Genomic DNA, 12,793 nt, shown 5'->3' on the forward strand with positions numbered 1-12,793 from the left:
GCTGGAGGAAAATAATGGAACCAGAGATCATGGGGAAAAAGCATTGATTGCAGGTTAAATAATTTACACCTCTAATTAGCTCCTATCTTTTGGAACCAAAATGTGTTTGCTTGTGACTCTATTGTCTCAGGTGAGGGAGGATTATATTTTAACTCATGGGATGGATGACCTCCCTTGAGTGGAGTAACTCAAAGATTATTTTTCTTAGAAAAATTGAGTTGTTGCTGTTGTTAGATCGCTTTGAGTAATCAAGCTGTGTGTTTTGTCAGAGACTCTCATGACTGGCTCCTGGTGTCTCTTACTATGTTCCTTGAAGAGAAATTATGCACAGATGCCTTTTCCCATGGCCTAGGGTGCAGGGAGGTTCTGGACCCTGGATAAGTCCACCATTAGGCATCTGGAGTAGAAGAGGGAGGTGTGTGGAGAAACCAGCTCTGGGCTCTGGGGCAGAGCTTCTGGGTACCGCTGGCTTCTTGGGGAGGCATGAGTATAAGAGATAAGAAACGGGGCTTCCCTGGTGGTCCAGTGGCTAAGACTCCAAACTCCCATGCAGGGGGCCCAGGTTCAATTCCAGGGCAGGGAACAACTACTGCCTGTATGCCAAAACTAAAGACTGGCACAGCCAAGTAAATAAATATTTAAAAAGAGAGAGAGAGAGAGAGAGATGACAAATGGACCGTGCCCAGCATGAGGCCTGAGAACATCCTCATTACATTATTGATGCTGCCTAAATGCAAGCCCTTGTCTTTCTGAAGCACTTCTACTGCACAGGTAGCTAGTTGAGACCCTTTGCATACTATGCTGCGTGGCTCCTGACCTGAGAGCTTGCTTATGCTTTAGGGTGATCTGTCGTTTGGCCCGCTATAAAGCAGCTTAAATTCCTTGGTCTCTAGACTCAGAAAGATGGAAGGGAAAGACCTGCTGTGGCTTTTCTGCACTTCTGGTCTCAGGGACCCCATCGGAGCATCCACTGAGAGTGGTTAGAATGGAACTGCTTCTTGAAGTGTGGTGGCATTTTAACAACTTACCTGTTGGATCTCTGTGACTACATGCCAAACGTGCTCATCTTTCAGATATTTTCTCAGTACTGGCGGGAAGTTTGTTGTTGTTATTTAGTCATTAAGTCTTGTCTGACACTTTTGGCACCCCATGGACTGTAACCCACCAGGCTCCTCTCTCCATGGGATTTCCCAGGCAAGAATACTGGAGTGGGTTGCCATTCCCTTCTCCAGGGGATCTTCCCAATCCAGGGGTTGAATCCATATCTCCTGCACTGCAGGCTGATTCTTTACCCCTGAGCCACCTGGGTAGTGCCACGGGTGGGAAGAGAGAGATTTTAATTTTGCACGTGCCAGAGTTGATTAGAGCTTGGTCTGATTCTGAAGGTACTTTGAACCCTGCTTGTGTGTGTGGTGTGAATCACTCAGTTAACAGGTCCTTGGTCGTTGCCTCCCTGATGAGTAAATGAGCTTCTGTGTTTTACTCTGTGCATTTAATTAATTTAATTGGAGGATAATTACTTTACAATATTGTGATGATTTTTGCCATACATCAACATGAATCAGTGACAGGCATGCATGTGTCCCCTTCCTTCTGAACCCCCTCCCACCACCCTCACCACCCTGTCCCTCTAGGTAGATGACTCTGTGCATTTAAATTGTGTGTGACCTGACAAAGCTGGATACTGACCAGCACACCCTTTTGTGTTTCCCAAACTCGTTTCCCTCTACACACTGCTATGTAGTGTTTAATAGGCATCCTGAGAAATAAAAACATTTTGTGTTCAGGTCATGTCGTCCACGTGTCAGATGAAGGTAAACAGGTTTTTGACTGTGAGGCTTTTCAGAAAGGTTAACATGCCCATGTGTTCTGAGAACCCCAAGACCAGGAGGGATGTCATTATGATGGAAACAGCATGGAGCTTAGCCGTGAGAAAATCCAGGGCTTGGTGGCCGTGGGGGCCATAGCCAAGCACCCCGTGTGAATTCAGGACTGCTGCTCTGTAGCTGGAAGAGTCAGCCTGCAGTAGTTGTTTTCAAACTTAAAAGGAATTTTTTTTAAAAGCACAACAGAAATATTTTCCCAGTGTATAAACCAGACTGATGATTTGCAAACTATGCTTCCTGGAGCATTGGTTCAGGAGACTATTAACAGATATTCTGGAGAATTCCCTGGCAGTCTGGTTAGGACTCCACATTTTCACTGTTGAGGGCATGGGTTCCATTCCTGGTTGAGGAACTAAGATCCCTGGGAACTAAGATCCCACAAGCTACACAGCATGGCCAAAAAATAAAAATAAAAATAGGTGTTCTTTTCTTTGATCAGAAGAGTTTCAGTTCAGTTCAGTCTCTCAGTCGTGTCCGACTCTTTGCGACCCCATGAATCGCAGCATGCCAGGCCTCCCTGTCCATCACCAACTCCCAGAGTTTACTCAGACCCATGTCCATTGAGTCAGTGATGGGATCCAGCCATCTCATCCTCTGTCATCACCTTCTCCTCCTGCCCCCAATCCCTCCCAGAATCAGGGTCTTTTCCAATGAGTCAACTCTTCTCATGAGGTGGCCAAAGTATTGGAGTTTCAGCTTCAGCATCAGTCCTTCCAGTGAACACCCAGGACTGATCTCCTTTAGGATGGACTGGTTGGATCTCCTTGCAATCCAAGGGACTCTCAAGTGTCTTCTCCAGCACCACAGTTCAAAAGCATCAATTTTTTGGCGCTCAGCTTTCTTCACAGTCCAACTCTCATATCCATACATGACCACTGGAAAAACCATAACCTTGACTAGACAGACCTTTGTTGGCAAAGTAATGTCTCTGCTTTTTAATGTGCTATCTAGGTTGGTCATAACTTTCCTTCCAAGGAGCAAGCGTCTTTTAATTTCATGGCTACAATTCCATCTGCAGTAATTTTGGAGCCCAGAAAAATAAAGTGTGACACTGTTTCCACTGTCTCCCCATCTATTTGCCATGAAGTGATGGGACCAGATGCCATGATCTTAGTTTTCTGAATGTTGAGCTTTAAGCCAGCTTTTTTACTCTCCTCTTTCACTTTCATCAAGAGGCTATTTAGTTCCTCTTCACTTTCTGCCATAAGGGTGGTGTCATCTGCATATCTGAGGTTATTGATATTTCTCCCGGCAATCTTGATTCCAGCTTGTGCTTCTTCCAGCCCAGCGTTTCTCATGATGTACTCTGAATATAAATTAAATAAGCAGGGTGACAATATACAGCCTTGACGTACTCCTTTGCCTATTTGGGAACCAGTCTGTTGTTCCATGTCCAGTTCTAACTGTTGCTTCCTGACATGCATACAGGTTTCTCAAGAGACAGGTCAGGTGGTCTGGTATTCCCGTCTCTTTCAGAATTTTCCACAGTTTATTGTGATCCACACAGTCAGAAGAGTTTAGGGACCACTAAAATGAAGGTACTTGGGTGAGGGGCTAGGTTCTGTGCCTACGCTCCACCTCACCCCCAGCTAAGGAATTCAGTGTGGAAGTGAGGCGCTGCCAGACACAAGCATTCACTGACTCTGCTGCTCTCCAGGAAACCTCCTAGGGCCTTCTGCTGGTCTCCAAACTCTCAGTGATCCTCTGCCTTCCAAACCTCAGCCCGCACCCCCCACCCTGTTTTAAGCCCCTGGTACCTGGTTAGTTCGTATCTGTGTATTTTGGGGTTTCGTGGCTGGCTTGGAACGGAGACTCTGAGCACAGCAAGCCCCCAGGTGCCACCAAGCTGTCAGGGTCAGTGAAGAAGCCGTCTGACTACATAGGAGCCACGCAGATTAAAGTTGTTCCAGACATCTTTGAATGGAAAGTCATTTTTACAACTGGTGATTTTTAAGACTCCTGAAAATTGTTTTTAAAAGCTGTGACTTTTGCTTATAGGTGTATTTTTAAATGAGCTTCTTGAAATCCTTTGATAAACTGGTGATCATGGAAGGTTAGAATTTTGTCTAATCTTCCAAGATGCTTTCATAGATGCACAGGTACTGTTCACTTAGGTGTGAGGGGGGAGGGTCCTTGCCATCCCATTGGTGAGAGTGTGTGTGTGCATGCTAAGTTGCTTTAGTAATGTCCAACTCTTTGCAACCCCGTGGACTGTAGCCCGTCAGGCTCCTCTGTCATGAAGATTTTCCAGGCAGGAAAACTTGAGTGGGTTGCTATGCCCTCCTCCAGGGGATCTTCCTGACCTCTGGATCAAACCTGCATCTCTTTTGTCTCCAGCATTGGCAGGCGGGTTCTTTACCACTAGCGCCACCTGGGTAGCCCAGGCTGCCTTTTTCCTTTCTTTCTTTTTAAAATGAAACTAGCAATATTATGTTGGTTTCAGGTGTACAACAAAGTATAAGATTCAGATGTATATGTAAATCCATGGCTAATTCATTTCAATGTATAACAAAAACTACTGTAATGATGTAAAGTAATTAGCCTCCAACTAATAAAAATAAATGGAAAAAAAAAGATTCAGATGTATATATATTTATACACACATACATGTACACATATACATACATAAGCATATCATATGTTAGGCCTTGGAGATGATGAACTTTTCTGATAAAGAAATGGGACTGATGTGGATTTGGAGGGTGACTTTCATTTTCCATTCAAGTGTATAATATCATTTTAAAATATTCATGACTAGTTTCAAAACAAATGATTCTTAGAAGTCACTGAAATGTAACTCATAATAAATATGGATGTTTCCCCAAAGTGTTTACACATAAAATTATTAGTTTTTAAAATAAAACCACACATACTCATTGTAAAAATTTTGGAAAGTAACAGAAGCCTAAATTAAAAAAAAAAAAAAATCCACAATCCTGCCACATAGATGGATCCCTGAAATTCCAAATTTTTTTTTTCCCAAATGTTTTATACTTTTCTTTGTTTTGAAAAAATTTAAATAATATAGTCAATATCTTTACCTTAACAGTCTGTTATGAATTGATTTGTAGGGAATTCCTTGGTAGTTCAGGGATTAGGACTCTGAGCTTCCAATTCAGGGGCCTGGGTTCCATCCCTGGTCAGGGAACTAAGATCCCACAAGCTGTACAGCCAAAAAAAAAAGAATTGGTCTGTAAAACCATTTGAATCTGGTATCTTTAAGAGCGAGTAGCATAGTAATGTATCTATCATGCAAGAATTTTCATTGTAGTAAATACCCAGGACCTGTTGTGCAAATTTAACTCTATGCCAACGTGCCCTTTTTAGTCAGTATGAGCTCGAGTATGCCATAGTAAGAAAAAAACCTAAAATCTCCATGGCTTAGGATAAGGGAGGTTTCCTTCTCCCCCATGTCGTGCGCTCATCTCAGGGCAGTGGGAAGCTGGCCGCCCCATCAGCCCCACTCAGAGGCATGAGTCGGGTTTTGAGAGGCTTGAGCCTCATCTGATTTTGGAGACCCACTCTTAAGGAAAAAGATTTAGAATTAAATACTATTCTACCTAGTTTTACATTGTTAAGAATGAGAAGCACAGAAAATTACAAATTTTAGAAATATTTTCCTTCTTTTATTTTGGCCTCCACTAAGATAGATGGTATTTGAATGTTAGTATTATCAGTTAATTTTGAAAAAGTGCATAAAAATTGATCTGAAACTTAGGAGGCCATCAGAGCAATCTGGGGCTTCCTAGGTGACACTAGTGTAAAGAATCCACCTGCCAATGCAGGAGATGCAAGAGACTTGGGTTCGATCCCTGGGTTGGGAAGATCCCCTAGAGAACCCACTCCAGTATTCTTGCCTGGAGGATCCCATGGACAGAGAGCCTGGTAGGTTATAGTCCCTGGGGTGGCAAAGAGTTGGACATGACTGAGGGACATGGCACACACCGGCCAATTCAAGTTTTAGTTTGCCCACTCCCTTGTGTTGGGTGATGTCATTACACAATCAATATGCTCTTATGCTGCATACATCACCTTATTGATCGGTGTGTGTAGGAGGCTGTCATTGGGATGTTTGTCTCTTCAGGCTGTTGCCATGCGTTGGAGGCACCTTTGTGTGCTATTTTATTTGGGGCTGTCAGACTTTGTCAGTTCAAGATTTGTCAGATACTTTATGATGTGATCTGATACACTGGCTACATAAATTATATTTATATATCTCCCACACATAGGTATTTTCCCTTTCTAGTACTGCTACAAGTTTCTGCCCTATGAATCCCGGAATTCTCATAAGTTCTGTTTCATGTGATTCCCACCAAAATGGGAGGAAAGGTATAGTGTGTTTATAATTGGATACTGTGCATTATGGGGTATATCCCTGTTGGGAAACACCTAACTTCCATTTAGGCGCTGATGAAAAGAGAATTGTCCACTGATGACTGTTTCACACATTTGATGGTCTGAAGAATTCTCCTGCTAAAAACTTCTAGCTTCTGGCCCCTTATGATTCAAACCCTTTCTTCCTTCACCACTCAGACACTTTTAGTTTGGCATGGAAGGGCATGTTGATCTTGTGAATTTTAAGGCCTGTTTCTTCATCATGATGTCAGATCAGCGCATATCTGGAGGCCATTCCTACAGAGGGAAGACTACAGTGGCTGTACGTGGAAGCGACCGCTAGACCCAAATTCAGTCTCTTTCTCTCAGCTTCCAGTTAACCGACTCCCCAAAACGCCCACTGTTACTCTATCACCACTGGCAAAAGACATTGTAATGGATGGGAAGTTGTGGCACAAGCTTCATCATCCTGAAAATAAATTTTCCCTGGGAAACTCAGCCCCAATCTCCAACCCTACCGTGAGCCTGGAAGTCAGAGAACGGGCTGTTCTGTGAAGCATACTGTTGTTAGCACAGTGCTCCAGAAGGGCCCTGATCGTTTTCACTCCCACCAGTAGTAACAGGGGGTTATGAATTTTTTAAAAGTTTTATGTCATCTTAATCAGCCAGCTGTTTGCCCCCCATCCACGCTTTTTGATGTTGCCAGTCATAATTAGCCATAGTTGTGGAAATTTGACAACCTTTTTTGTTTTTATTTTAATGGGAGGCCGATTACTTTACAATATTGTGATGGTTTTTTGCCATACATCAACATGAATTGGCCATTGCCATACATGTGTCCCCTCCCTCCTGAAGCCCCTCCCATCCCATCCCTTGAGGTCGTTACAGAGCACTGACAGCCTTTTAACATCATTACCTTTCAAGCATGCAAATATTTACTCCTGAGCGGTTGGTAGGTGCTACAGAGAGTAGACTTTCTTCAAGGGTGCCCCTGTGATCTCCTGGTGAGCAATGCAATGGCGCTTCCTTATTTACGTCTTTTTGAACATCTCTGTACAGTTTTACATGTATCTTTGTCTACTGCAGAATTGTTATAAGTTGAATTACTTTTGATTCTGTAGGTGCTTCGAAGTTGTTGGCTTTCAGTATAACTTTGAGTCCCTGTTTTCCTTCTTTTCGGCCATGCCACACAGCATATGGGATCTTGGTTCCCCAACCAGGGATCAAGCCTATGCCTCTGGCAGTGGAAGTGCAGAGTCCTAACCACTGGACTACCTGAGTCTCTGTTTCCTTACTGGCTACTAGATAGGTTTTACTTCAATAATGATTGTTATATTTGACTGTGCTGGAGGAAATTTGACATTTTCTGTACCAAAAGGCAGGCAAAAAAAAAGTATTCTCCTTACTAGAATTTATGGTCAGTTTGTTTATGAGAAAGGGGGCAAGAATATACAATAGAGAAAAGACAGTCGCTTCAATAAGTGGTGCTGGGAAAACTGGACAGCTCTGTGTAAAAGAATGAAAATAGAACATTCTCTAACACCATATACAAAAATTTAAAAATTGGATTGAAGACCTGAATGTAAGACCATAAAACTCCTAGAAGAAAACATAGGCAGAACACTGTTTGACACATGTGGCATCTAAAATATAACACAAATGAACTTATCAATGTATAAAACAGAAACAGACTCATAGACATAGAAAACAGGCTTGAGGTTGCCAAGGGGGAGAGGGGGTGGAGAGGTATGGATTGGGAGTGTGGGATTAGCAGATACAAACTATTATTCAGAATGGATAAACCATAAGGCCCCTGGTCGGGGAGCTAAGGTCCCACACGCCTGCTGATGCTCAGTCTCTTCAGCCCGACTCTGTGCGACCCTGTGGACGGTAGCCGGCCAGGCTCCTTTGTCCGTGGGGATTCCCCAGGCAAGAGTACTCGAATGGGCTGCTGTGCCCTCCTCCAGGGGATCTTCCCAACTCAGGGATCAAACCCCAGTCTCCCGCATTGCAGGCGGATTCTTTACCATCTGAGCCACCAGGGAAGCCCCCAGCATGCCGAGGAGCAACTAAGCCCCAGCACCGCAAGAAGAGGTCGACAAGTCGCAACACAGTCAGATTTTTAAAAACAGTGTACAGTTTCTGTAAGGGTATTACAAACCACCTAAACACCTATTACTGGGTGTTACTGTATGTCTATAGTTGTGTATATGTGTGTATTTATGTCTAACTCTTGAGATACTGTGATTTGGAATAATGAAATATGTATTTGGTCTTCATTCCATTTCTGGCACAGAGCTCTTAAAACTCGTGGAATTTCCTAAGTGATAAGAGGTGTTTGATATCTATATTTTTTATATTTACAACAAATCTCTTTCAGCCACACCTGAGTTTGTGTTAAATGAGATGATTTTTGGAAAGCTCCTAAGGATGGGGGCTGATTGCCAGGGGAAGCAACCAGGTGATAAGAGAGTTGGAACTTTTAACCTTACCTGCCGATTTCTGGAAAGGGAAGGGGACTCCACATTAAACTCTATAAAAACTCTTGAACAGAATTGATCATCTACGTTGGTGAGCCAAAGCACATCGAATTGCTGGGGGTGGATGCACTTCAAATTCCAGGGAGACAGAGGTTCCTGTAATTAAGACCCTTCTGGACTTTGCCTTGTGTATCTCTTTATCTGACTCTTCAATCGTATCCTTTAGTAACTTTATAATAAACTAAAGTGAACTTTGTAGTAAATCTAGAACCTTCTCACAGAGGCCTCCCATGGTCACTCTGCCTAAAATTTCCAACATCCTTGCCCTGGTTACATTTCATCTTCCTTCCCTGCTTTGATTTTTCTTCTTTGTACTTATCACTGTCTAATATGCTACATTTTAATATTTAATTTAAAAAGATTCTTCATTAGCATATGAGCTAGAGAACAGGGAATTTTGTCTGTTCTGTGCACTCCTGTGTTGAATGGCCTATCTGATTTGCATATTCTTGAAATCATATTTATTTTAATACATAAGAATGTAGGTGTTACCTTCCCACACAAATATGGTTGAAGTTAGCATACCAGAAACATTTGTAACTCATCAGTAGAGTGTATTATTTCTTGCCTAAGATTACTAGATCCAATTACAGGGGTAAAAAAATTTTTTTTTCTGGAGTTTCCCTTATATAAACTATTTCTTTGTGAATTGATTGCAAGTCAGGCATGTAATTCAGATGGAGAATTAAAGTGTCTGGTTCTACGTGTAAATCCATGGCTGATACGTGTCAATGTATGGCAAAAACCACTACAATATTGTAAAGTAATTAGCCTTCAACTAATAAAAATAAATGAGAAAAAAAAGTGTCTGGTTCTGGAGAGAGTTAGGAGAGCCATTAGGAGAAGCAGAAAGTGTGTGCTTAAAAGGCCCGTATTTGTAATGTGTTGACGTGGAAATATGGAAAGACTACATATTGTTAAAAAGGCATGGAAAAAGGACAGCCTCCCTTCCTTTCATGTGGAGACTGACGAGTCTGTCGGGAATTGTTGGGGTGGGTTTGTAGCGGCTCCCTGCACCCCCATTTACCTGCTTTGTGCAGGTTCGCGTGGTTGGTGCCTTGGGAGTGGAGGGAGGTGGGCTGGCCCCTGCGCTCCGAGAGCTCAGGAGGCAGAGAGGTGCGTAGTGGCAGGTATAAAAGATGGGATGCAACTGCAGACCAAGCTTTCCTGGGGAAGGGTGGGATCAGTCATGTCTGGCGGGGAGAAGCAACATCAGGGAGGGCAGGGGAAGGAGTGAGCTGATTAAGGCACAAGTGGGACCCCTGGAGGAAAAGAAGGGCCCCAGAGTAGCCTGGGCCTTCTGTTCTCCCCACACTTCAGTTATCTGGGGATCTTGTCAAAAAGCAGATTCTGACTCTGGGGGTCAAGGAGGGGAGGCAGAGAGTCTGCGTTTTCATCTGTAACAAGCTCCCTGGTGATGCTGATGTTGCTGTTCTTGAGGACAGGCCTGGGACCACAGAGCTGCCTGCCCGTTCTTCCTCCACCTTGGAGGCGGAGGTCAGCCTGGAAGCTTTGGCATAGGCTTGACAGTTGGTAGGTAGGTGGTGAGGAGCTGGGTTACCGAAGTATAGGATACAGGCCAGGAGCCCAAGGCTGGTCTGGTTTTAGGTGTAAGACCACGTGACTTTTCCTTGATCACAGGGCCATTAAACTCAGTCCCTGGGCCTCCTCCTGTTCCCAAAATCTCACTTTAAAAGTTGACCTGGTGATTTTCATTGACACCTGTTTGCCTTCACGATCTCTGATCTCTTAGTACGTATTGCTAGAGTGTTACTTCGGTCCTTCAGAAAGATGTTTCTAATGTTGGTAGGTTTTAAATGTTTTTATAAACTTCCCAGGCTGTCTCTTCATGATCAAATCCAACGATAAACTTAAAAAAAATTTATTTGGCTGCATCAGGCCTTAGCTGTGGCATGCAGGATCTTTGTGGCAACATACAAGATCTTTCGTTGCAGCATTCCGGCTCTCAAGTTGTGGCCCTCGGGCTTAGTTGCCCCAAGGCACATGGGATCTTAGTTTCCCGACCAGGGGATGAGCTTGCATCCCCCACATTGCAAGGTAGAGTCATTCATCCATTTAGCGGTGCTGAGTCTTAGTTGTGGCACAGATGGTTGTAGTTGCATCATGTGGATTCTCATTCGGGCACCCCGACTCTCTAGTTGTGGTGCTCAGGTTTAATTGCTCTGCAGCAAATGGGATCTTAGTTCCCCAACCAAGGATTGAACCCTCGTCCCCAGCATTGCAAGGCAGATTCTTCACCGCTGGACCGCCAGGCAGGTCCCTCCAATGATAAACATTTTAAAAAGCACGGCTCATAAATTAATTATAGTTGTTGTTCAGGCACCAGGTCGTGTCCAACTCTTTGTGACCCCATGGACTACAGCACGCCAGGCCTCCCTGTCCCTCACTATCTCCCAGAGTTTGCTCAAGCTCATGTCCATTGAGTTAGTGATGCTATACAACCATCTCATCCTCTGCCGCCGATTTCTCCTTTCACACGTGATTTAATTAGGTGGGCCTTATTTGGGGGTAGGACTTCTAAATGGAGGGGTTATACAAGTCCTTCTAAAGCCATCTCAGTCAGCCTCACTGTCAGACCTCACACAGGTCTCAGTCAGCCTGTGTGACATCAGCTGAACCAGCAAGGGTAGTTGCAAATATCTTAACACAGACACCCCCAGGACCCTGCCCTGTTAATGTTTGATATCACCCTGATAGAGACTGTGAGTGAGAAATGCGCGTAGGTGGTGTCCGCTCACTGGTGGCAGAGGCAGAACTAAAAACACTCTGAGCCTGTTCCTCTCTGCTTCCTCCTGGGGGGCTGCACTGGTGTCAGCATCCTGTGGTGGCATGGTTGTTCACATGAGGAATTTGATCTTTTCATTAAGGCCTCTGTACCTATTCTTATGTAAGAATTGAATCAGGTCACTTTCCTGTCCCTGATACTGCTGTCCCCAGGGGAAAACTCCATGGTTGTTATGTGGTGGTGGCGGTTGAATTTTATTTAAAGGCGGCAGGCACGTGTGTCTACCGACGTGTGCTAACCATACACATACATGTGTTTTTGCAATTTTCTTCCCAGATCTTGGCCCTGATCGCATTCATCTGCATAGAGACCATCATGGAATGCTCCCCGTGTGAAGGCCTCTACTTTTTTGAGTTTGTGAGCTGCAGTGCGTTTGTGGTGACCGGAGTCTTGCTGATTCTGTTCAGTCTCAACCTTCACATGAGAATTCCCCAGATCAACTGGAACCTGACGGTGAGTAAAAGTCATGTTCTCTGACTAGGAAAGGATCAAGTGCTCCACGGCTCCCGGGAAAATCGGGAATCATTCTATGACATGTTTGGTTCCGGTTCATTTTGATACATAAATATTTCCTTGTAATGCAACTGTGAAATTTTAAATTTCCTTCCTGGGTTGAATAACATAACTACAGAATTAATAGGACCTTCACTAATGACAGAAACTTAACGATTATTCTGACTTCTTTAAAGATGTCATTTTGATTTGCGGATCCTTTGAGACGATTGGTAACGTTGATATTTATAGAATATGGGAAAGAGAGCATGGAATGAATACATTTGCAGATTTTCACACTGGACCTGAAAGCCGTTTGCAAAAGTACTGATTCGGGAAGAGCTGAAAATATGAATGAAATTGCCATTAACTTGTGAAACCTAGGAATATTATTATTATTAAATTCAAAGCAGCTGGGAGGTCCCAGAGGGTTTGCTGGGTTGATCAGCAAGTCTTGAGGAAATGTGTCCTTTTCTCTCCATGGTTTGGGGCTCTTAACTCTGACAGCCTTACTCTCTGATCAGCACGGGATCAGAGCCGGTCACTCCCAGGCCTCCTTTCCTGGACTTGTGTTACTTGTCCCTACTGTGCCAAGTGGAAGAGTGAACTTAACAGCACTTTGTTTTCTTGATATTTCTTTGCAAATAAGCATGTGCAGGAGCTTAAAGAGAACCAGTTAGGGAGACACAGCCTGGCCCCATCAGCTGCCTTGGATTGGGGGGGAGGGGCTCTGA

General features: G+C 43.9%; 1 protein-coding gene across 1 annotated transcript in view; it reads left to right on the forward strand.

Moving 5' to 3' along the window:
• Positions 1 to 12,793, forward strand: part of CMTM4 (CKLF like MARVEL transmembrane domain containing 4) — a 79,934-nt gene that overhangs the window by 50,424 nt on the left and 16,717 nt on the right. Inside the window, exon 2 of the mRNA XM_020884899.2 lies at positions 11,844 to 12,020. Within this exon, the coding sequence (XP_020740558.1) occupies positions 11,844 to 12,020 (177 nt within the window). The remainder of the gene's footprint in view (positions 1 to 11,843; positions 12,021 to 12,793) is intronic.

Source organism: Odocoileus virginianus, chromosome 20 (assembly GCF_023699985.2).
Source record: "Odocoileus virginianus isolate 20LAN1187 ecotype Illinois chromosome 20, Ovbor_1.2, whole genome shotgun sequence".
NCBI lineage: Eukaryota > Metazoa > Chordata > Mammalia > Artiodactyla > Cervidae > Odocoileus > Odocoileus virginianus.